The 25,562-nt window shown below is 40.2% G+C and overlaps 2 protein-coding genes across 2 annotated transcripts in view; one reads left to right on the forward strand and one right to left on the reverse strand.

Annotated features, from left to right (window-relative positions):
* Window positions 1-19,789, reverse strand: part of LOC103515367 — a 25,501-nt gene extending 5,712 nt beyond the window's left edge. The window contains exons 1-12 of the mRNA XM_026828089.1: window positions 19,301-19,789; window positions 18,871-19,048; window positions 18,499-18,602; window positions 17,990-18,155; window positions 17,436-17,583; window positions 16,663-16,980; window positions 15,506-15,674; window positions 11,861-12,094; window positions 11,308-11,453; window positions 9,787-9,973; window positions 9,438-9,539; window positions 8,752-8,932 (exon numbers count right to left, since the gene is read on the reverse strand). Of these exons, the coding sequence (XP_026683890.1) occupies window positions 8,752-8,932; window positions 9,438-9,539; window positions 9,787-9,973; window positions 11,308-11,453; window positions 11,861-12,094; window positions 15,506-15,674; window positions 16,663-16,980; window positions 17,436-17,583; window positions 17,990-18,155; window positions 18,499-18,602; window positions 18,871-19,048; window positions 19,301-19,495 (2,128 nt within the window). The 5' untranslated portion in view covers window positions 19,496-19,789. The remainder of the gene's footprint in view (window positions 1-8,751; window positions 8,933-9,437; window positions 9,540-9,786; window positions 9,974-11,307; window positions 11,454-11,860; window positions 12,095-15,505; window positions 15,675-16,662; window positions 16,981-17,435; window positions 17,584-17,989; window positions 18,156-18,498; window positions 18,603-18,870; window positions 19,049-19,300) is intronic.
* Window positions 16,046-16,910, forward strand: LOC113469985 (ralBP1-associated Eps domain-containing protein 2-like). Its single transcript, XM_026828088.1, has 2 exons — window positions 16,046-16,244; window positions 16,651-16,910. The coding sequence occupies exons 1-2, from the start codon at window positions 16,115-16,117 to the stop codon at window positions 16,908-16,910; spliced, it is 390 nt and encodes a 129-aa protein (XP_026683889.1). The 5' UTR covers window positions 16,046-16,114.
* Window positions 19,790-25,562: the final 5,773 nt, after the last annotated feature.

Genomic DNA, 25,562 nt, shown 5'->3' on the forward strand with positions numbered 1-25,562 from the left:
TTTTTTTTTTTTTTTTTTTTTTTTTTTTTTTTTACCTAGTTGGATAATGGATACATAGTGCCAAAAAACCTTTAATTTCAATAACTTTGGCCAATTTATCTGCATTACAAATGTCTTGAAGATTCTCACCTGATAGCTGTGTGAGTTGTCAGAGAGCTGAATCAGATCTGCCGATGTAGAACCATCTGTATCTTCATTGTTATGAGGTTTAGATTTGTGATCTTTCCAAGAATCTGAAATTTGAAAAAAAAGTTTCAAATGAGATTGAGGATAAATTTCATACCTACCTTACCTGGGGGTTCAAACCCATAATGTGATTCACGTATGTGACCACTGTGCTTTCAAGATGGGGATGATAAAAATATCAAAAGTAACAACACACAAAAAGCTCCCACTCTGAGGCTTAGCTTAGGTGTAGGGGCAAACAGCCCTAAAAGTTTGGGTTAAGCTTACACAAATCTAAACAACAAATTGGACCTTGGTAGTAAGTAATCTCTATTACCTTTTGTGGTGAGGTTTAGATTTGTTATCTTTCCAAGAATCTGAAATTTGAAAATAGTTTCAAATAAGATTGAGGATAAATTTCATACCTACCTTACCTGGGGTTCAAATTCAAACCCATAATGTGATTCACATATGTGACCACTGAGCTATCAAGATGGGGATGATAAAAATATCAAAGGTATGTAACAACACACAAAAACTCACTCTGAGGCTTAGGTGTAGGGGAAAACAGCCCTAAAAGTTTGGGTTAAGCTTACACAAATCTAAACAACAAATTGGACCTTGGTAGTAAGTAATCTCTATTACCTTTTGTGTTGTTAATTGACATCCACTGAAACTTGGGCAGAGGCAGATCTGACGTTGAAGTTATTGCATCAGGACTAATGGGATGGCCAGCTTGGTGACTTGCTATTAATTTCAGAGCTCGGTAAAATTCTGGGCGAGCAAAACTGCTACTGTCATTGATGATACTCAAATCTAAAATCTGAAACAAATCATCAGGTGTATAGGTAGTGGTATTTGTTGTTCTGAGTGATAATGATGAGATAGTTGTAATCATGTTAAGTGATACATAATACAGTCGAACCTGTCTAACTGGGAATCCAAGGGACCGACAATTTTTTTCCCAGGTTTCCCAGTTAAAGAAGTGTCCTACTTAGAGAGGTTGCCATGAAGGGACCACGATTTTTTTCCCAGTTATCCAGGTTTCCCACTTGGACAGGTTCGACTGTAGCTTGTTTTAGGCCTTACCTATTGTATTTATACTGGCAGGGTCTCCTTAAGGAGCTCTTCCACCCAACCACAATAGTGCTTATTTTATTTATACTACTCAAATTGGACTAATAAGTCCCTTTGTCCCAGCACTAGGTAAGTAGGGTATTACTATAATTAATGGTATAAATGGTCTTAATGGCCATTTGGTCAAATTATCCAACATTGTTCAGTAAATTCCATACCTCAGCTGGGGGATTGAGCCCAAACCCTACTGTTTACAAGGCGAACATTGTGACCACCACCTCCTTCTTTTTCTTCGCCTTTTCCAGTGTACAGACGGGGTCGGCCTTTTTCGTCAGCCTCTCAATCAGCTCTAACTAGGGTGATTGCTTTGGGCTGACATTTGGTTTTGGCTACAAATTTTACGAGTGGATGCCCTTCGCACTCAGCCTATGCTGTTTATTTAGCAAGGGAGATTCAGGCTGGTATACTCCCTGTTTAAAGTCCCCAGTTTTGACCACTACACCAAGACAGATAAAAAAGAGGGTAAAGGAATCATTAAGATATTTGAATCTAGAGGGAAAGCATTTGAAGAAATTCAGTAAAATATTAAGGAGTGCAGTAGCGCTCCGCCCCGCCAAGTCAAGAAAGTTTGTGAAGCCCTGAAGATGGAGGGAGCCCCTCCGGAACATGTAGGCATATAAGTTACAAATAAACCTTAAATTCTGAAGTTCTGTAAAATATTTGAAAAGAATGCGTACCTCTACGACAGCAGTGTGTCCCGTGAATATGGTCTTGGCATCAATCACTCGGTTCTCCTTGGGGGTAGCGTTAATATCCCACAGACATATTGTATGATCATCCGATGCACTCAGTAGATAGCCGTTCAAACTGGGGTTCCATGATAGACCATAACCTGAGGAGGGGGGGGGAGAGAGGAGATAGCGTTACAAACTGTGACCGAGTAGGTTAAAAGAACTGACCCTAAATTCAAAAGTACTGAGTACGAATCTCGACGCGGCAGAAATTTTCATACCAAATTTTCTGTTCCCAAACAGGTATGGATGTATAAGAATTTGCCATGACGCATTTCAAATGGGATTCTGCCAGCCTAGTTAGCTTGGAGGGTAAAGCGTCTGCCTTGTAAGTCTTGGATTTCCGCCCGCGGCGGATTTTATCCTGAAGGGATAAGGTTCGTTCTCGGAACGGCCGGCTTTCTCGTGCCCAGTCTTCCTTTTCTCCTCGATTTCAGGACGATAAGACCCCAGCAGTTATAAGTTCCCTCTATCAAACCTAAAAAAAAAAAATGAAACACATTTTCTCAAAACCTCACTTGGCTCAGTTGATTACCAACCTTCTTTCTGATGTCCTCTGAGGCGAAGGTCGGGATGACATTCACCGTTGGGATCTGGTTTGGACGGATGTTTGGTATAGTCAAACACGAGCACATCACTGGACGGTGTCTTGGTGGCAATAACACACGGATTCTGAGGCATGTAACGCGCTCTGTTCACTTCGCCTTCGTGATTGATTTTGATTTCTATCTCGATCTTGCCGCTCACCGATCCAAAGCCGCCGAAATCTGAAAAATAATCATGCTTACTTAACATTTTTGTAATAGGTACACTAAATTATATCAATAAAGAGGTGCTCTATTAAAGTGTTGGTATAATTGAACAACTTGTTCTAAGCTGACGGTCTAAATAAAGCACTACTTATACTTATTATAATTAGAACTAAGTATTAGGTACTTTATCATGGACAATCGTTGCTATGTTGAAGGTTGAAAGCCCAGAACAGCCGTGGGAGACACTAAATACGTCACATATTTATTTTCCCCTGTTTTTCATTCCGACGCGGGTATGATGCGAACCCGACGTGAACTGGATGCGTGTTTTTCATTTCACTTCCCTCCTGGCGTATCTCATTGAAGGAACCCCACGTCCTAAATTTCTTTCCTAAGGACAAGTGGGAATGGGCCTGATTGGCCTAAAGACTGTAAATCATTATCCACTTACCACCCTTGTCTGTATCGTAGTTGCTGGCATCAAACTGAGCATCTTCATTAGGCAGCTGAACACTGGCAATGAGGAGATGGTTTTGTTCATTACTTTACTTACCACCCTTGTCTGTATCGTAGTTGCTGGCATCAAACTGAGCATCTTCATTAGGCAGCTGAACACTGGCAATGAGGAGATGGTTTTGTTCATCAGAAGTGTGAGTGCCTAGGATGAGCCGATGAATAGAGTAGTCCTTGCCTTCCGGTCTGAAATCAGAATGGAATCCGATGATTTTATTGAGTAGAGACAAAAGGATAATAATTTGTTCAAGCAATATTTTTACAATTTAGATGCGAAAATTGTGAAATAAAATAAAACCTGTAGAGACATGAAAATAATAATAATAAAGGAAATGAACTTTTCTTTACATCCAAATAATAATATTTATGTGAAATATCATTGTTTTCATAGCAAAAAGTGATGAAATATGGTTTTGCGCCAGTTTCAGAGAACCACCCACATACATAACAGTAAGCTGACTGAGCTTGGAAGGTAGCGCTACTGTGTTGCCAGCGCTAGGTCACGGGTTCGATTCCCGCCTAGGCCGAACTTTACCCTAAACAGATACCTCTCCTATCCTGTCTTCCTTCTTTCTTCACTTTCGGACGACAAGACCACGGCAGTTACAGTTCCTTCTTTAAAGAGTGCTAATAAAGAAAGTGCATTTTGTTGATATGAAGAATGATAGTGTTTGTCTCTAAACAGGGAGTAGACTAGTCCAATTTTCCTTATGCGATATTAATAGCGAAGGTTGAGTGCGAAGGGCATCCACTCGGAAAAATTTGTTTAGCCAAAACCAGTTGGCCTCAAAGCAATCACTCTAAAGCTGATTGAGAGGCCGACAACAAACCCCAACCCCATCTGAACATGGGAAAAGGCGAGGAAAAAGAGGAGGTAGTGTTTGATTAGACTTACTTTATCATGGACACTCGTTGCTATCTTGAAAGCCCAGAAGAGGTTAGGTAGTAGAACAGCCGCGGTATAGACGCGGTAGTTTTTGATAGTACTCACCTGGTAACATCAGGTAACCATTGTGCTGTTAGAGACGGCCACTCTAAAGCATGGGTCATAACCAGGTCATACAGGAACGGTGTGTTCTTCTTCCAGATCTTGTACTCCTCGTTGATAACTCTCTGGATTTTTATAGAATAGCATAGGATTATCGAAGGCTGCATATGCGATCGGATCTTTGTTACTGGGTGAGGTACCCTCAACCTACAAATAGTGAAACAATCTGTAAAGAAGTATGGAATTAAAGGTCGTAATATACAACTGCACCGCCTCCCCAAGCAAAGACTATCGGTACGAATGTTCGCACATCGCGGTAATCGAACCTATTATAGGGTTAGGTTAAATACAAAAAGGAGCTTTTCTTTTCCACGGACGTGACTTCTGCATAATTACCAGACTATCTGTCGATGACGGTGGTAAGAGAACACACTTGTAGGCGCGCACTACTCTGAGCCGTGCTTAACCATGACACGACGCGACGGTGCGGGGTGCTGTGTGTGTCCAACATGTTCAAATAGGTACCTACACTACCTACCTAGTTACTTTCTTTTTCTTCCTTGCCGTAGCACATACAACGTCCAATTCTATGTTGGCGCCGCGCGGCCGCGCCGGCTCGGTTGTGTGTTTTTTCACTAGCTTGAAACCTTAAAATTTGTCACTAGCTTGAAACGCCCGCTCTCAGTTTCATATTAAAACCCGTTTATTTTTATTTTTTGTAGAAGCTTGACAGATGGAACTGTAACTGCTAAGGTCTTATTGTGCCAAAAGCGAAGAGATATGAATCACAAGATGGGAGAAAGTCAGCCGTTCCGAAAATGAGGAAACATTGGAAACAAAACCGGAACGTGTATCCATTGTATCATATAAAGGTAAGAAGTTTTGTAGTTACCTATTTCATAACCAACGAACCTTAACTTGATAGGTATTATTAAATAAATAAATAATAATAAAAAAAATTGTTTAGATAATGTTCGCCCATCGCGGTAATCGAACCGGGACCTAGTCAGTGGCGTAGCGTCCACGTAGGGCGTGTATGGCGGCCATACACTCAAAAATTCCACTCAAATACCCTTAAATATTGACTTTAAAAACTTTAAATAATTATTGTATTCTTATTAGATAGATATTGTGATAGAAATTAGTGTCCGCCCTACACTTGGAGTAAGGCCACGCTACGTTACAAAACCATATTGGAAATGACAATACTAATGTCCTTTTGTGTTAAAAATACTACAAAAATACTAATAAAAAAGAACGTAAAAATCGAACTGCCCACATCCTACATAGAACACTTACCTGAATGAGCGCTTGTATAATCTTGGAATCGGTTTGCAAGCAATCGCAAGCGGTGGACAGTATCTTCACGTAGTCCATGAGCAAATGACCCACATGAGAAAACTTGGTGTCGGGAAACAGCACCGGATAGAACGTGTTGAAATAGGTGACACACTTCTCTATGTTTTCCGTTGATACCTTCTCGTCCACTATCTAGACACTGAAAATAAAATACGCCTAATAACCTAAGCCCCCCACATACCTGCAGCAGTTTTGACCACATTATCAAACAAGACCTTCTTGTTCATATTCTTGAGCTTGTCCTTCAACTCTCCCTTCTCGGTCTCCAGGGACTCTATGTCTGCCTGCAGATGATCCATCGTGTCTTCATATTCCTTCTCCTTCTTCTTCAGCAGATTTTGAAGATCTACCTAGTGCTTATAAGATAGGTAGACGCGCTACCCTCGAAGCTGCAATTGGGTACCTTGAATGAAATTATAGCAAAAATGCGAGCGAGCCTCTGAAACTGCAGTAAAAAATCGACTTTCATAGAAAAATTCCCTGTCAGTTCAATAAATAGTCAATGAAAAATTTATTAATAAAAAATACAGCGATGAGTATAATATCACAAGTTAACTAAAAAAATAATAAAACATATTAGTGTACAAAATAACTTGAGAAGGAAGAAATCAAATTAAAACCAGGCCAGTGTCGTAGAGAATAGCCGTCACGAGAAAGTTTAATTGCGTTAGCCAAGATCTCCCCTGTTCTGAAGCAGGGGAAATCCTAAATAAAGCCCCTTGTGTAACTGACTGACTGACTCACTCATACTAATTCTAACCCACTTCTAGACGTGCTAGGGAGATGCGGATTCCTTATTTTTTGTACATACTGGAAGGAAGAAATCAAATTAAAAACAGGGCAGTGTCGTATAGAATAGCCGTCACGAGAAAGTTTAATTGTGTTATCCAAGATCTCCCCTGTTCTGAAGCAGTGGAAATCTTTCCTATACTGAAGAAATAGCCTCACTCAGAGGCCCTCTTTCAGATAACCATTAAAAATACACAAGTGACCCGTGGCAGCAAGTGTGGTCGCACTATTACGCCCGAAGAGGAATCTCATTGGTTGAATAAAAATAAAAATCTGGTGTGAACATCACACGACTTTCCTTATCCTATTGAATGGTGCTTATTTGGGTGTTCTGTTGTAACATTTACAATATTTCTAACTGTTTAGTCAGTATATGGCTTAAAACCGCCAAAAAGCGTTCGACCGCTTTTTGGCGGTTTTCAGCCAAAAAGCGGTCAAAATACCGCCAACCGCAGCACCTATTTTAACCAAACGTTTTGTGTTGCATCCTTGTCACATTTCAGCACCTATCTCAACCAAAAGTTTTGTGTTACATTCTTGTCTCATTTGTGGACTACACACCAAATTTCAAGTCTCTAGCTCATACCGTTCCCGAGATATTATTGAATTACACCGAAAACCGCCAAAAAGCAGTAAAATGCCGCCAACCGTTGCACCGGTCTTAACCAAAAGTTTCGTGTCGCATCCTTGTCACATTTGACAGCTACATACCAAATTTCAAGTCTCTAGCTCTTACCGTTCTCGAGATATTTTGTTTACAGACAGACACACACACGGACCAATGGCTGAACTCTAACCGTTCTCGAGATATTTTGTTTACAGACAGACACACACACACGGACCAATGGCTGAAACTTTGGATTTAGGCTCTAGGGACCTCAAAACGTGTTTTGGCACACAAAAAACTGTTTTGACCCGATTACATTACTTTCCTTCCAATAGGAAAAGGAAAGTAAAAAGTACGATAGTAAAATACAGCTCTACTTACCTTGAGTTTTTGTTCTTGATAGTCCTTGTCTCGTATAGCGTTGGCCAGTTTACTCTCTGCCAAATCTTTCCTCACGCTGATCTCACCAATTTCTTCTTGTTTGGATCGGATTGTGGTCTGTGTCGTAGCATACCGATCCAGTAGTATGCCTCTCATTAGATGGGCGAGTAGAGACATACGAGTAATACCTACTTCTAGTTTAGGTGCTGGGTCAACGTGAGAACACCAGAAAGGAACCTGTAGAAATAATTGCATTCGATAAACGAGTGCAAATTGTTGTCCATGGTGGGGATCGAACCCGACACAACATGTACATATACTACTGTTTCGGGCTGTACTCAGGCCTCAAAGATACTTCTCTTTGTAATATTCTGTAATTTGGTGTAAACCTGGAGTTCATAGCGGTTTAGTCCAATATACGTAAGTTGTAAAATAATAGAATCGATTTAATGTTGAATTAAAATAAAATGGTTTCTAGCAGTGTACTGAGCAAAAATAATAAAGGTAATTGATAAAACTTAGGACGCACCGATAGAAAATAAAACAATAAAATAGAGTAGTTGTATTTTCCTTCCGGAAATTCCCTTCTTTTCCCTATGGTTTATGTGGTTTTTCTCCCCACCTAAATTCCTGTCCTGCCTTGGAAGCCAGCAGTTCCATTGTAGAAAAATATTGGGACGCGCGTAGGAAAATGGCCCAGTGATCAATGTCCCGACATTTGCAAACAACAACAACATATAGTTTAGCAGAGGTGCTATCACGGCAAAGGGGGGGGGGGAATTTGCGAAAGTAGAATACGGCTAAGCTAAATCTAAAAGCGGCACGACAAATGTGAAACAACACAATGGACATCAAAACCTAACTACAGTCAGTACAAAGAAAAAAACTGGATGCCAAAATACCACCAACCGCAGCAACTATCTCAAACGTTTTGTGTCGCATCCTTGTCATATTTTACAGCTACATACCAAATTTCAAGTCTCTAGCTCTTACAGTTGAGATATTTTGTTTACAGACAGACACACACACGGACCAATGGCTGAAACTTTGGATTTAGGCTCTAGGGACCTCAAAACGTGTTTTGGGCAGATCTGACGTTGATGTTATTGCATCAGGACTAATGGGATGGCCAGCTTGGTGACTCGCTATTAATTTCAGAGCTCGGTAAAATTCTGGGCGAGCAAAACTGCTACTGTCATTGATGATACTCAAATCTAAAATCTGAAACAAATAATTTAAATGAGGGTGTTCCCACTACACGCGACACGATTTTTTTCGGAGCGACAAGTGAAAACTGGCCTTTACACCTGGGCCAGTTAATTTACTCACTCGTAGGTTTCTTAGGCTGTGGTCTCTGGATAGGTCGGATGGCATCGCACACTCCTTGCTCCAAGGAGGACACGGAGGTTTTCCTCGAGTCTACTGCCACCACTTCAGTGCTAGCTGCTTCCCCGTTCGGTTCTGGATTGGGAGTCACGCGAAGTGCAACCGGGTGTAAGATTTTCGGATCCTGTATGCAGAGGAGGGGAGGGGCGGCAGAGAAGAGAGGTAAGTTTTAATGTCTAAGTTTGTTGTTGTTGTTGTAGCGGCTTTCGCTGTTGCCGAATGGTGATGGCAGAATAAAGAAAGGATATGTTTTTTTTCTGCCATACCACCGGGGTGATGGTCTCTATTAGCCATTTTTGATTGGCTCGTCCTGAACCGCAGTCAACCATCGTGAAAACTTGTGCTTGTCCTTTAAAAGCTGAGAGAGCCCTTTTAATGTCTATGTATTAAGTTTGAGTTTATCCACTATGTGCCTCTGGTGCACTCAGCCTCATGAGCACAGTTGAGTAGCTACTTTAATCGAGTAGCGACCAGTGGCGGCATTACCAGCGTAAAAAGATTAAGAAAATGTGGGAATTGATTGCAAAGGAGGCACTTAGTAATGCTGTCATACCCACAAAAGTTGTGAAAAAGCTCTGCTCTACCAGAAATAGTTAGATTTTTCATTGATTTTACATGTAGACACTCACCTGTTCTACAGCAGCTTTCTGGAAGTCAAAGTTGACGGGTTTAGGTCCAGGGGATGATAGGTTGGAGGCAATGCTGGTGGGAGAATCTACGAACTTGGTCCACTGAAACAAACGGGGGAAAAATAAGGTAGAAGATAGACAGTTGAAATATAATTTGGAAATCTGAACCATTGGACCATGTCAGCAAAGGACAAGAGCGTTAAAACACCATTAACACTAGATACTGGACCAACATTAGATAGGTACCGGCTTGTTTTTTTTATATATATGACAAATCCAAAGCAGTCAAATTTTAACTGCAGAAATAAGTAAATCCATTCATTTTATTAGACTTTAAGGAGTCTCTTACCTTTCGGATGGAATCAAAGCTCAAGTTGGCTGTTTCGAACAGTTCAGTGACTTTTGATAACTTCACCGTGCCTGTTGATAAGTCTGGGTCACAACAGGTGAAAAGGTCATTGTAATAGCGTACTTCGGTTTGTGACAGATTCAAATCTTCCATATTGAGCTGAGCTGCGGGCTCCATCAGGTTATTGCTCATCATAAGGTATGTACAAACTGAGTCATATTAACACAGAAACACCTGAGAGAATTCAACTGTAACTTCAAAGGTCTTATCGTCCCGAAATCGAAGAGAGAAGAACAAGAGAAAGCCAGCCGTTCCGAAACGAACTTTCTCTGTTCGGGATAAAATCCGTCCCGGACGGGAATCGAACCCACGACCGAACCCACGACTTTACAAGGCAGACGCGCTACCCTCCAACTATAGTTCATCCAGATCAATAAGGTTCGTTCTCGGAACGGCTGGCTTTCTCCTATCCTGTCTTCCCTCTTCGATTTCGGGACGATAAGACCTTTGCAGATAAAGTTCCCTCTATCAAACCTCTTTTTTTTTTAACTAGTATAGCCCCCCTATACTTTGGTAATAGAAAGTAAAAAAGTGGGTAAGAAAAAAAAAAAAAAAAGACCGGTAGTTAAATTTTGTGTTAAATATAGACCGGGCGGAGCAGGTAACTCTTGACGACTTCCCCACACTTCCCAGGCATAAAAATAAGGTTATATTTTGCAACAAACATATCACATGTAAATATGGGGGTTATTATAAACAATAAACAATCCTCCAGGCCTCAATACAATGCACAAGAGGAAGGAAATTTGAAATCAAACAAAATAAAAACGGAGTCCCTGAAGAACTAATCTTGAGGCCCAATGTCATGAGACACAGAACATGCCTATGTCTAAGTGCCGAAGTTCATCAAAGTTGAACAAACCGTTTGATAGTTTTATAAATCCAGAAAGAAATTTGAGCATTGGAGAGTTTTACAAATCCAAAAGTAATTTGAGTAATGCCAGCTAAAATAGGATCTTGCCAAATATTGAATGTAGTGCCTCAAATAGGTTTTATTGTTATTATTTAGTATATTTAATGCTTGTCACAAATATCATTCCCCAATTATTACACCTAGCTAAATTTTATGACTTGACTTGGACTCAAACCACCAACCTCCAGATCCAAAGTCCAATGCGTTAACAACTGCACCACTGAGGTTGGTTTAATTTCTTATTATTTTGGGTTGATCATCTGGCCAGATATTTCCATTGTTAAATGTATTGGCTTACCTCAGTATTTACCCGGGTAAATACCCAATTTTTATAAATACCCGGGTATTTTCAATTTTTGGTTCTTAAGTTCCTCAGTTGAATTTTGCCCGGGAAATTAAAAAAAAAATCAAGTGACGATGTTTTTTGTTTATTTTTCTTCTTTTTTTTTAAATACCCGGGTAAATACCCAATTTTTATTTACCCACCCAGTGGGTATTTACTATTTACCCATGAGGAAAAAGAGGAGGTAGTGCTTGATAAAACTCACCTGGTAACATCAGGTAACCATTGTGCTGTGAGAGATGGCCACTCTAAAGCATGGGTCATAACCAGGTCATACAGGAATGGTGTGTTCTTCTTCCATATCTTGTACTCCTCGTTGATAACTCTCTCCTCCACAGCATCGTCAAATGGCTCTACACACACAACCGATAAAATCTATAGGTAAATTAAAGCTATAATAATAGACTCTTGAGTGGAAGGTAACCACTAGACGAGGTTAACACCTTTGGCGTTCAAGCGCTAGGTCATGGGTTCGATTCCCGCCTAGCGCGAACTTTATCCTAAACAGATACCTCTCCTATCCTGTCTTCCTTCTTTCTTCACTTTCGGACGACAAGACCACGGCAGTTACAGTTCCTTCTTTAAAAGGTGTTAATAAAGAAAGTGCATTTTGTTGATATGAAGAATGGTAGTGTTTGTCTATAAACAGGGAGTAGACTAGTCCAATTTTCCTTATGCGATATTAATAGCGAAGGTTGAGTGCGAAGGGCATCCACTCGGAAAGTTTTGTTATTTACCCACGACCCATCACTACTTACCTGCATAATATTATCTTCAGACACGGAGCAGATGACCCAGGGTTCATTGGGATTCCAGGAGAAGTCCGATATCTTAGCTGTATGGCCACCATGTATGAACAGAAGCTCCGGAGGCCCATCCTCAGCATCTTCCGTGCTTTGTTCTTCACCGATCTTGCTCAGATCCCACACATGCAGTCTCCTATCTGTACCACTGGACGCTAGGATGGTCTCGTTATGGGGAGACCATTGTACCTGGGGATAGGAAAGGGTTAAAGTTGGGTTTAGATCTCATTACCTAGTCCCAATCTTTGATAGGGGGGAACTGTAACTGCTAAGGTCTTATCGTCCCGAAATTGAGAGGAAAGGAATACAGGATAGGAGAAAGCCAGCCGTTCCGAGATCAACCTTATCTGTTAAGGATAAAATACGCCCCGGGTGGGAATCGAACCCGCGACCTAGCGCTTACAAGGCAGTTATTAATAGGTAATGACTATGTTGGTGATCAGAGAATGGTACATTTACTTTTACTCTAACACTACTTAGTTTTATTCAATCCATTCTCAACTAAGCTAGATTAGACTATACCTACCTACCTACCTACTCGAAATTTGGCTTGACGTGGTATTCTAAGATCAGACCAATATTTGAATATAATCAAACCTTTAATATATTGGTCTGATAATAAAATGGGCACTTTTTATTGGTTAAAGGGGTCTGCTCCTTTAGGTTAAAAGGAGATAGACAGGTGGCAATGGTTCCTTTTGGCAATATGCGAATGATTTTTTTTTTAGTACGTCGCGTCGTCGCTATTCAATGGCGCCGGCGGTAGTATGTTGAAAATACCAGTTCCCAATGGATAACTGATTTAAAGCAATGTTGCGTGTGGTTTGTATCTGGATGAATGACGCAGCGCGGATATGTGTACGCTCACAATGTACTGTACCTACAGGAGTACCTGTAGTTTTACAGAATCATTCCAAAAAGTCCACTCAGAGACTTAGGTGTAGACCCAAACAGCCCTAAATCATGAGTTTTACGCTTCTCCCTACTCTAAAAAAAGCCTCTACGAATCTACCTCTAGCTTTAATAGAATGGGTAAGAGGCAGAGCGGACTAAGTCCAAAAATTGACTTTTTGAGTATTGTATATCGTTGGAAACAGCACTAAAAGATCTTATTTTTATTTTTTAATTGGTTGCTAACTTTACTTTACTGTTGAGAGTAAAAACAAAATGGCTATCTCTATTCAAGCTTTGACTAGTCCTAAACTTCTACTCCATTTATCTCAAAACGCTTTTTTCACATGGTCTGCTCTGCCTCTTAGCCATTCTATTTATAGATTTTATCGGTTGTGTGTTGCAGAGCCATTTGACGATGCTGTGGAGGAGAGAGTTATCAACGAGGAGTACAAGATCTGGAAGAAGAACACACCGTTCCTGTATGACCTGGTTGTAAATAACTATGTTGCTAAGTTTGTAAAACCTCAATAAAATCTTTATTCTTGTTAATGCATATCAAGTTGTATTATCTTTGTTCTCTCAAACCCCTCCCATCTTTTGATTTTCACATAGAAAAAAAGTAAAAAATAGGTATCTACCAATGGTTTTAGGAAATGAATAGTTATTGTTCATAGTTCATAATGACTATGTTGGTGATTGGTAATCAGTAATCAGAGAATGGTACATTTACATTTACTCTACTACTATGAAGGAGTAGGTACTATCTTAATTTTTATTCAATCCTTTCTCAGCCAAGCAAGATTAGACTATTCCTACCTACTACCTACTCAAAATTTGAATATAATCAAACCTTTAATATATTGGTCTGATAATAAAATGGGCACTTTTTATTGGTTAAATGGGTCTGCTCCTTTAGGTTAAAGGGAGATAGACACTGTGGCAATGGCTTCTTTTGACAATACCTATGCGTTTTTTTTTTTTACTTTCTGTGCTAAAGAATGCATTTTTTTTTTTCATTTTTATACGTCGCGTCGTCGCTATTCAACGGCGCCGGCGGTAGTATGTTGAAAATACCAGTTCCCAATGGATAACTGATTTAAAGCAACGTTGCGCGTGGTTTGTATCTGGATGAATGACGCAGCGCGGATATGTGTACGCTCACAATGTACTGTACCTACAGGAGTACCTGTAGTTTTACAGAATCATTCGCAAAAAGTCACTCAGAGACTTAGGTGTAGGCGCAAACAGCCCTAAATATTGAGTTCTAAGCTTCTACCTACTTTTAAAAAAAGCCTCCATGATTCTGCCTATACTACCAACCTAAAACCTGACTCGGTGGTGTAGTGGTCAAGACGCTCGCCTGGTAAACAGGAGGGTGTGGGTTCGATCTCAGCCGAGGTATGGAATTTTATCCTCAAAATAATTTGAGAATTTGACCATATAATAATGGAGCTCTAAGGGTTAGGTGGTAGAGAACGCCAAAGGTGTTAACCTCGTCTAGTGGTTACCTTCCACTCAAGAGTCTATTATTATAGCTTTAATTTACCTATAGATTTTATCGGTTGTGTGTGCATCTTCGGGTAATTCATTCAATAACCTAGGTATTTGATAATCAAACATTGTTCTTCCATAATTGCTATTAATAATCGGTAATTTGTAGTGTAAATGTCTCGTAGTATAAGTTGTATCTTGAACATTTCTATACTTTTCTTCGAAATAATTTTCACTCAAAATTTTCCTTTCCCTCTCTCCCGTCAGGACGTCGCATGGCATCTCCTACACGAGAGTCTGTTCGGCTCCGTAGCAGATGATCAGAAGCTAATGATCTGGGACACTCGCTCTCACAACGTCAGCAAACCCTCACACACTGTGGACGCTCACACGGCCGAGGTCAACTGTCTCTCGTTCAATCCCTACTCGGAGTACATACTGGCTACGGGGAGTGCAGACAAGACCGTGGCACTGTGGGATCTGCGCAACCTCAAACTCAAACTACACTCGTTCGAATCGCACAAAGACGAAATTTTCCAGGTATGTTAAACATTTCCAGGTATAGTTGTATTTTATTATGCCCTCACAGAGGCAGAGCACAGAGGTGATTTTTCACTCTTTGGACGAAATGGCGCCACCATACTTACTGCCACGGGTCACTTGTGTATTTCCAACGGTTATCTGAAAGAGGGCCCTCTGAGTGAAATTTTGCTATTTCTTGATGAAAAAATTCCAAGAAATAAGAGTCTGTTTCTCATGTTAAGGGATCCGTTTTAATACATGGGTTTCTGTGGGTAAACAGCATGGAACATACTTTCGAAGTCAGGGTGTTAAAGTTTGAATTTTCCAAAGGAAAGTGCCACAGAGAAGAATAATAAAATACAGCTTATGTTTCCTATGTTTAAAGCGCCAGTTTAGCCAGCCTAGTTAGCTTAGTTGGTAGTGCGTCTGCCTTGTAAGCGCTAGGTCGCGGGTTCGATTCCCACCCGGGGCGTATTTTATCCTTAACAGATAAGGTTGATCTCGGAACGGCTGGTTTTCTCCTATCCTGTATTCCTTCCCTCTCAATTTCGGGACGATAAGACCCATAGCAGTTACAGTTCCCCCCTATCAAAGATTGGGACTTGGTAATGAGATCTAAACCCAAGTTTAACCCCTTCCTATCCTCAGGTACAATGGTCCCCCCATAACGAGACCATCCTAGCGTCCAGTGGCACAGATAGGAGACTGCATGTGTGGGATCTGAGCAAGATCGGTGAAGAACAAAGCACGGAAGATGCTGAGGATGGCCCACCGGAGCTTCTGTTCATACATGGTGGCCATACAGCGAAGATATCGGACTTCTCCTGGAATCCTAATGAACCCTGGGTCATCTGCTCCGTGTCTGAAGATAATATTATGCAGGTAAGCCAATACATTTAACAATGGAAATATCTGGCCAGATGATCAACCCAAAATAATAAGAAATTAAACCAACCTCAGTGGTGTAGTGATGGGTCGTGGGTAAATACCCACTGGGTGGGTAAATAAAAATTGGGTATTTACCCGGGTATTTAAAAAAAAGAAGAAAAATAAACAAAAAACATCGTCACTTGATTTTTTTTTTTAATTTCCCGGGCAAAATTCAACTGAGGAACTTAAGAGCCAAAAATTGAAAATACCCGGGTATTTATAAAAATTGGGTATTTACCCGGGTAAATACCCAGGGTATTTACCCCAAAAATAAGTACCCGGGGTGGTGGGTACTAGCAATCCTGTTACACTGTTTTCTATCATTTTCTCCCCTAGGAATATTGTGACAGCACTGACAGTGACACCAAAACCATGAGGTTAGATTCAATCCGTTCTAATGGAGGCATATCATCTACTGCCTCACCCACAGCATCGAGTACAGCCAGCGAGTCACCCACACCAACTAATAGTGTTCACGAGAAGAACTACTGGCAGGGTTTAGGTAAGTAGCACACTTTGATAAAGTGTCTCCTTGAGGCTTAGGTATAGAATAGAACAGGCATTCATCCAGATGTAAGTTGTAAGGTGATAAGGTCCAACTTTGCCTATAGGTGTAAACACACTCCATGACAAAGTGTCAGAGATATGCCAGATTTCTAGGGTCATAGTGGGCATTGAACCCATGATTTAGCATTTACAAGTCAAGCATGCTACCTTCCAAGCTAACTAGACTGCCTATCGGGCTATAATGTGTGATTAAAACTAGAATTATCTGACTTTGTACTTCTTCAATCCCAAGGCTAATATTGAGCCTTAGGGGCTCCATAAAACCCTTTTCCAAGTGAATTTTACAGATACTGAACAACTGCCTACCAAATACTAATTCTCAGTTTTATTTGACATCCTAGTGTGCGAGGAGCAGAGGCAGCTGCTGGGAACAGAAGAGGAATCTTCGGACCGTCACTCGAGTGATAATGACACGGAAGATCTGAACAGCATCTGGTCTATGACGGATGAACAGCGGGAATACTACAAGACTCAGTTTCATAATCTGCAGCGACACAAATCCGTGTCGGATCCAAGCTATCATCTGATATCGGGACAGGTGGCGAGGAAGTTCTTCGAGAACTCCAAGCTTCCGGTGACCGAGCTTAGGAAAATATGGTAAGCCAGCCTGAATGGGGCAGTAAATAGCCAGTAAAACGCGATTGTCCAGGTATCCGGACAGCAACAAGATTCTAAGTACATGGAATGTTACTTAGAAAATTTGGACCAAATCCAATACTTTCTCATCACCTTGTATAGGTTCCCTTTATGTAAGGGTAATAGAAAGTAAAAAAGAGGATTGATAGAGGGAACTGTTAACTGCTGAAGTCTAATCGTCCCGAAATCAAAAGGAGGAGAGCCAGCTGTTGCGAGAACGAACCTTATCTGGTTCGGATAAAGTCCGCCCGCGACGGGAATCGAACCCGCGACCTAGCGCTTGTAAGGTAGACGCGCTACCAACCAAGCTAACTAGGCTGGCGCTATTCCACATTTTCAATACATGCCAAATGTGTACCGATACTTCAGGTAACTCAGCAACCTCCTTGGCCGAGTGGGCATCACACTAAGCTTGTACGCAGGAGGCCTGGGTTCGATTCCCGGCGGAGCCGAGGTTTTTTTTTTTTTTTGGTTTTTTCGGGGTTGTCGCTGCAGATTATGAAACTGAGTCTTGTAGTATTCCCGCTGTTCATCCGTCATAGACCAGATGCTGTTCAGATCTTCCGTGTCATTATCACTCGAGTGACGGTCCGAAGATTCCTCTTCTGTTCCCAGCAGCTGCCTCTGCTCCTCGCACACTAGGATGTCAAATAAAACTGAGAATTAGTATTTGGTAGGCAGTTGTTCAGTATCTGTAAAATTCACTTGGAAAAGGGTTTTATGGAGCCCCTAAGGCTCAATATTAGCCTTGGGATTGAAGAAGTACAAAGTCAGATAATTCTAGTTTTAATCACACATTATAGCCCGATAGGCAGTCTAGTTAGCTTGGAAGGTAGCATGCTTGACTTGTAAATGCTAAATCATGGGTTCAATGCCCACTATGACCCTAGAAATCTGGCATATCTCTGACACTTTGTCATGGAGTGTGTTTACACCTATAGGCAAAGTTGGACCTTATCACCTTACAACTTACATCTGGATGAATGCCTGTTCTATTCTATACCTAAGCCTCAAGGAGACACTTTATCAAAGTGTGCTACTTACCTAAACCCTGCCAGTAGTTCTTCTCGTGAACACTATTAGTTGGTGTGGGTGACTCGCTGGCTGTACTCGATGCTGTGGGTGAGGCAGTAGATGATATGCCTCCATTAGAACGGATTGAATCTAACCTCATGGTTTTGGTGTCACTGTCAGTGCTGTCACAATATTCCTAGGGGAGAAAATGATAGAAAACAGTGTAACAGGATTGCTAGTACCCACCACCTACTTAACTTTTTTTATATCTATTGCAAAATCAGATCTGTTTCTACTTTTTCTTTTTTTTTATTATTATTATTTTTTTTTTTTTTTAATAAGTATTAGGTACACATTTTTTGTTTCATTATAAGATCACAAAAATTATTGGATATTTTTCTTTCCCATTTTTTTTTTTTTTTTTTTTTTTTTTTTTTGATAATGGATACACAGTGCCAAAAAACCTTTTAATAACTTTGGCTAAATTTCAATAACTTTGGCCAATTTATCTGCATTACAAATGTCTTGGAGATTCTCACCTGATAGCTGTGTGAGTTGTCAGAGAGCTGAATCAGATCTGCCGATGTAGAACCATCTGTATCTTCATTGTTGTGAGGTTTAGATTTGTTATCTTTCCAAGAATCTGAAATTTGAAAATAGTTTCAAATAAGATTGAGGATAAATTTCATACCTACCTTACCTGGGGTTCAAATTCAAACCCATAATGTGATTCACATATGTGACCACTGAGCTATCAAGATGGGGATGATAAAAATATCAAAGGTATGTAACAACACACAAAAACTCACTCTGAGGCTTAGGTGTAGGGGAAAACAGCCCTAAAAGTTTGGGTTAAGCTTACACAAATCTAAACAACAAATTGGACCTTGGTAGTAAGTAATCTCTATTACCTTTTGTGTTGTTAATTGACATCCACTGAAACTTGGGCAGAGGCAGATCTGACGTTGAAGTTATTGCATCAGGACTAATGGGATGGCCAGCTTGGTGACTTGCTATTAATTTCAGAGCTCGGTAAAATTCTGGGCGAGCAAAACTGCTACTGTCATTGATGATACTCAAATCTAAAATCTGAAACAAATCATCAGGTGTATAGGTAGTGGTATTTGTTGTTCTGAGTGATAATGATGAGATAGTTGAAATATAATTAAGAAATCTGAACCATTGGACCATGTCAGCAAAGGACAACACCATTAACACTAGATACTGCACCAACATTAGATACTGGCTTGTTTTTTTTTATGACAAATCCAAAACAGTCAAATTTTAACTGCAGAAATAAGTAAATCCATTCATTTTATTAGACTATAAGGACTCTCTTACCTTTCGGATGGAATCAAAGCTCAAGTTGGCTGTTTCAAACAGTTCAGTGACTTTTGATAACTTCACCGTGCCTGTTGATAAGTCTGGGTCACAACAGGTGAAAAGGTCATTGTAATAGCGTACTTCGGTTTGCGACAGATTCAAATCTTCCATATTGAGCTGAGCTGCGGGCTCCATCAGGTTATTGCTCATCATAAGGTAGGTACAAACTGAGTCATATTAACACAGAAACACCTGAGAGAATTCATCAGTTTTCACCTCCTCTCCAAATCAAACACTTTGGCTGGGGACATTTTCCTTTTGATAACACAGAAATCGACACTCACAGAAATGAAATCATAAAGCACTGATGTACCTACTCTTCTTGATTTTCTAATCACTCCTTATGTCTGTATGGACCAGAAGCTGATAACAGGAAAAATAATAAAACCCCTTTTATGCTTTTATCAATTTTCACTTTTTTCTTAATTAAATTACAGATTACGACGAAAGAGAAAGAGCGAAAGACGAAAGCAAATTTTTTAAAATAAACACCGAAAATATTTGTGAGGTTAGAAAAAAGTTGTGCATTCCAGTGGGGTGTGTCAGGCGCTATGTATATTATTGACGGGCACATCTTCTTGATTTTCTTATCACTCCTTATGTCTGTATGGACCAGAAGCTGATAACAGGAAAAATAAAAAAAACCCCTTTTATCAATTTTCACTTTTTTTTAAATTAAATTACAGATTACGACGAAAGCAAATAAAATTTTTAAAATACCTAAACACCGAAAATATTTGTGAGGTTAGAAAAAAGTTGTGCATTCCAGTGGGGTGTGTCAGGCGCTATGTATATTATTGACGGGCACATTGCATACACAAACAAATACCAGGGGTTCCGATTTGAACATCCGGAGTCTGAATTAAAATCAAGCTTAGCCAGCCTAGTTAGCTTGGTTGATGGCGCGTCTGCCTTGTAAGCGCTAGGCCGCGGGTTCGATTCCCACCCGGGGCGGATTTTATCCTGATGGGATAATGTTCGTTCTCGGGGACCAAATTTTCTATTCCCAAACAGGTATGGATGTACATATAAGAATTTGCCATGAACTATTTCAAAAGGGATTTTGCCAGCCTTGTTAGCTCGGAGGGTAGAGCATCAACCTTGTAAGCCCTAGGTCGCGGGTTGGATTTCCGCCCGCGGCGGATTTTATCCTGAAGGGATAAGGTTCGTTCTCGGAACGGCCGGCTTTCTCGTGCCCAGTCTTCCTTTTCTCCTCGATTTCAGGACGATAAGACCCCAGCAGTTATAAGTTCCCTCTATCAAACCTAAAAAAAAAAAATGAAACACATTTTCTCAAAACCTCACTTGGCTCAGTTGATTACCAACCTTCTTTCTGATGTCCTCTGAGGCGAAGGTCGGGATGACATTCACCGTTGGGATCTGGCTTTAAAAAAAAAAAAAACTATCCTAAACGAAAACAAAGCTAAGGTTTAACTTCATAACTTCTAGCTTTGTCCTATATTACCCTCCTCTCAATTTGGGGACGAAAAGACATCTGTTTTTAGTTTTCCCTATTCTTTTTGATCATTTTAATCACGCTTCCTGAAATTTTACACAAGGCGAGAGAAACACAACATCATGAGCTTGAAAAGTTCGCATGAAATAATCATTGTAATCACATTTTATTCCATACAAAAACACAGAATAGACAGGGAAAGTAATTTTATTGAAATTATTTACAGAAGAGTACCTACCTATGTGTCTTTCTACTGTAAAAAGTTGAGTCTCGCTTTCATAAAGAAACATAAATTTTACAAAAGGTTTCTAAAAAAAAGACGAAAATTTATTTTGTCAAAGAAACCAAGTGAATCATTTTTTTAGCTATAAGGGAATGTTGAAAAAAAAAAAAAAACTCAAAGCTGGAATGAAAATTTTTAAAACAACCATTTGATGAGAAAATTCTTGTAATTTATCACTTTTTCTTATTCGAAATAAGTTCAATATTACAATCAACACAGTAAGAAATATCGCGTATGTACATTGGTTAGGTTTGCCTAGCTGAGAATAGTTCCATTTACGCAAGGGATACACAGTCTCATTTACGCTTAGGGATTCAAAGTTCCATTCACGCAAGGGGGCGTAATATATCGCTTCAAGCAAAAGATGTAAACGTTGGGTATGTACAATCTTGGGGTTTCGCAAAGTTCCATTTACGCCAGGGGAATATACTTCCAGTCACGCTGGACTAATTAGGTTCCATTCACGTCAGATGCGTTATATGTATATCACTTCGTAAAATAAAGGTGTAAACGTTGAGTATGTACATTGCATTGGGTTTCCTAGAGTTCTATTCACGCTAGGGATTCGCGGTTCCATTCACGCTAGGGATTGCGTAAATGAATTAGGATACGCCTGGATTTTCCAAGTCTGATGCTGGAGTTTCTGGTTCTTCATCATTGTAGATGTTCTCTGCCATTTGCCAAACCTGAAACAAAACAAACGTGAATTTCTAATATTGGTTCAGTGAACTTTAGGCTGTAGACTCTCTCGGAAAAAGGGTCTTACGGAGTCCCTGAAGAACTAATCTTGAGGCCCAATGTCATGAGACACAGAACATGCCTATGTCTAAGTGCCGAAGTTCATCAAAGTTGAACAAACCGTTTGATAGTTTTATAAATCCAGAAAGAAATTTGAGCATTGGAGAGTTTTACAAATCCAAAAGTAATTTGAGTAATGCCAGCTAAAATAGGATCTTGCCAAATATTGAATGTAGTGCCTCAAATAGGTTTTATTGTTATTATTTAGTATATTTAATGCTTGTCACAAATATCATTCCCCAATTATTACACCTAGCTAAATTTTATGACTTGACTTGGACTCAAACCACCAACCTCCAGATCCAAAGTCCAATGCGTTAACAACTGCACCACTGAGGTTGGTTTAATTTCTTATTATTTTGGGTTGATCATCTGGCCAGATATTTCCATTGTTAAATGTATTGGCTTACCTCAGTATTTACCCGGGTAAATACCCAATTTTTATAAATACCCGGGTATTTTCAATTTTTGGTTCTTAAGTTCCTCAGTTGAATTTTGCCCGGGAAATTAAAAAAAAAAATCAAGTGACAATGTTTTTTGTTTATTTTTCTTCTTTTTTTTTTAAATACTCGGGTATTTCCCCATAGATCAAAAGTAATTTGAGTAATGCCAGCTAAAACAAGATCTTGCCAAATATTGAATGTAGTGACTCAAATAGGTTTTATTGTTATTATTTATTAATTTCTTATTAAAGGAATTTTTAATTGTGTTTAGCATATTTAAATGCTTGTCACAAATATCGTTCCTCGATTATTACACCTAGCTAAATTTTATGACTTGACTTGGACTCGAACCATCAACCTCCAGATCCAAAGTCCAATGCGTTAACAACTGCACCACTGAGGTTGGTTTAATTTCTTATTATTTTGGGTTGATCATCTGGCCAGATATTTCCATTGTTAAATGTATTGGCTTACCTGCATAATATTATCTTCAGACACGGAGCAGATGACCCAGGGTTCATTAGGATTCCAGGAGAAGTCCGATATCTTCGCTGTATGGCCACCATGTATGAACAGAAGCTCCGGTGGGCCATCCTCAGCATCTTCCGTGCTTTGTTCTTCACCGATCTTGCTCAGATCCCACACATGCAGTCTCCTATCTGTGCCACTGGACGCTAGGATGGTCTCGTTATGGGGGGACCATTGTACCTGAGGATAGGAAGGGGTTAAACTTGGGTTTAGATCTCATTACCAAGTCCCAATCTTTGACAGAGGGAACTGTAACTGCAAAGGTCTTATCGTCCCGAAATTGAGAGGAAAGGAAGACAGGATAGGAGAAAGCCAGCCGTTCCGAGATCAACCTTATCTGTTAAGGATAAAATCCGCCCCGGGTGGGAATCGAACCCGCGACCTAGCGCTTACAAGGCAGACGTGCTACCAACTAAGCTAACTAGGCTGGCTAAACTGGCGCTTTGAACTTAAGGAAACATAAGCTGTATTTTATTATTCTTCTCTGTGGCACTTTCCTTTGGAAAATTCAAACTTTAACACCCTGACTACGAAAGTATATTCCATGGTGTTTACGTTTACCCACAGAAACCCATGTATTAAAACATATCCCTTAACATGAGAGACAGACTCTTATTTCTTGGAATTTATTCATCAAGAAATAGCAAATTTTCACTCAGAGGGCCCTCTTTCAGATAACCATTGGAAATACACAAGTGACTTGTGACAGTAAAGTATGGTGGCGCCATTTCGTCCAAAGAGTGGAAAATCACCTCTGTGCTCTGCCTCTGTGAGGGCATAATAAAATACAACTATACCTGGAAATGTTTTAACATACCTGGAAAATTTCGTCCTTGTGCGATTCGAACGAGTGTAGTTTGAGTTTGAGGTTGCGCAGATCCCAGAGTGCCACGGTCTTGTCTGCACTCCCCGTAGCCAGTATGTACTCCGAGTAGGGATTGAACGAGAGACAATTGACCTCGGCCGTGTGAGCGTCTACAGTGTGTGAGGGTTTGCTGACGTTGTGAGAGCGAGTGTCCCAGATCATTAGCTTCTGATCGTAATTTTCTTCTTCTTCTTCCTCTACTTCGAATTGCTTCGAATTGAGGATCGGAGAAAAATCCTTACTCTCTGTCTACTCTACAAAATCCTTGTTACTGAATGTCCTCCCTACCTTTATCCCATCTTCAACAAAAAAAAAAATTGCACTCGTATTTCGATTGCAAATATTACCACGGGTTACTTTCTGGTGTTCTCGTTTTGACCCAGCACCTAAATCGGAACTATTGTGTCACTTCTCGCCCATGAGGGACATACTACGGGATGGACATGCTACGACACAGACCATACGAGTCTAATGTAGGGGTTTGTTTCATTGCTACGAAATAAAAACAGGTGGTGAAACATTCATCTTTTTCTTCTTCTTCTTCGCCTTTTCCCATGTTCAGATGGGGTCGGCGTTTGTCGTCGGCCTCTCAATCAGCTTTAGAGTGATACTTTGAGGGCAACTGGTTTTGGCACCAAAACTTTCCGCGTGGGATGCCCTTCGCACTCACCTTCGCTATTGATAGAGCGTGAGGAAATTTGGACTAGTCTACTCCCTGTTTAGAGTCCCCTAGCTAGACGCTGATCTACTCTCTGTTTATAGTTCCTCAGCCAGACTAATCTACTCTCTGTTTATAGTCCCTACATTCATCTTTTTAAATAAATAAATAAAAAAATCCCTTTCTTTCTCTTACTACAGGTCAACTGAGTGGTCATCTGACTCACCCTCCCTCCCTCCCCCCTATCATCCCCCCGCGTACCTCCCCCTCCGTTTTGTTTAGCCAAAACCAGTTGGCCTCAAAGCGATCACTCTAAAGCTGATTGAGAGGCCGACAACAAACGCCGACCCCATCTGAACATGGGAAAAGGTGAGGAAAAAGAGGAGGTAGTGCTTGATAAAACTCACGTGGTAACATCAGGAGGTTCCATTCACGTCAGATGCGTTATATGTATATCACTTCGTAAAATAAAGGTGTAAACGTTGAGTATGTACATTGCATTGGGTTTCCTAGAGTTCCATTCACGCTAGGGATTGCGTAAATGAATTAGGATACGCCTGGATTTTCCAAGTCTGATGCTGGAGTTTCTGGTTCTTCATCATTGTAGATGTTCTCTGCCATTTGCCAAACCTGAAACAAAACAAACGTGAATTTCTAATATTGGTTCAGTGAACTTTAGGCTGTAGACTCTCTCGGAAAAAGTATCAAAGTTTATTTTCATGTTTCAACACATTGGGTTGTTAACATACATCAGTAGGTAAGTATATACAGAAAAAAAAGCAAAGAATGAGACAAAATGTGAACATAATCTAGAGCAAAAGAAGTAAAAAAAGAAAACAAAAACTAATGTAATAGTTACATATGTACCTACCTACACATCAATACCTATACTCAGATATCTGTAGGCAAGGCAAACAGATTGAATCCGAATCAGTCAGCAGAAACTCCTCTGTCGAGTAGAAAGCCTTTGATTTTAGGTAATTTTCAATGAATCTTTTGAATGAGGGGTCTTACGGAGTCCCTGAAGAACTAATCTTCAGGCCCAATGTCATGAGATACAGAACATTCCTATGTTTAAGTGCCGAAGTTCATCAAAGTTGAACAAACCGTTAGATAGTTTTATAAATCCAGAAAGAAATTTGAGCGTGGGAGAGTTTTATAAATCCAAAAAGTAATTTGAGTAATGCCA

The sequence above is a fragment of the Diaphorina citri genome, unplaced genomic scaffold (genome assembly GCF_000475195.1).
Source record: "Diaphorina citri unplaced genomic scaffold, Diaci psyllid genome assembly version 1.1 scaffold1326, whole genome shotgun sequence".
Lineage (NCBI taxonomy): Eukaryota > Metazoa > Arthropoda > Insecta > Hemiptera > Psyllidae > Diaphorina > Diaphorina citri.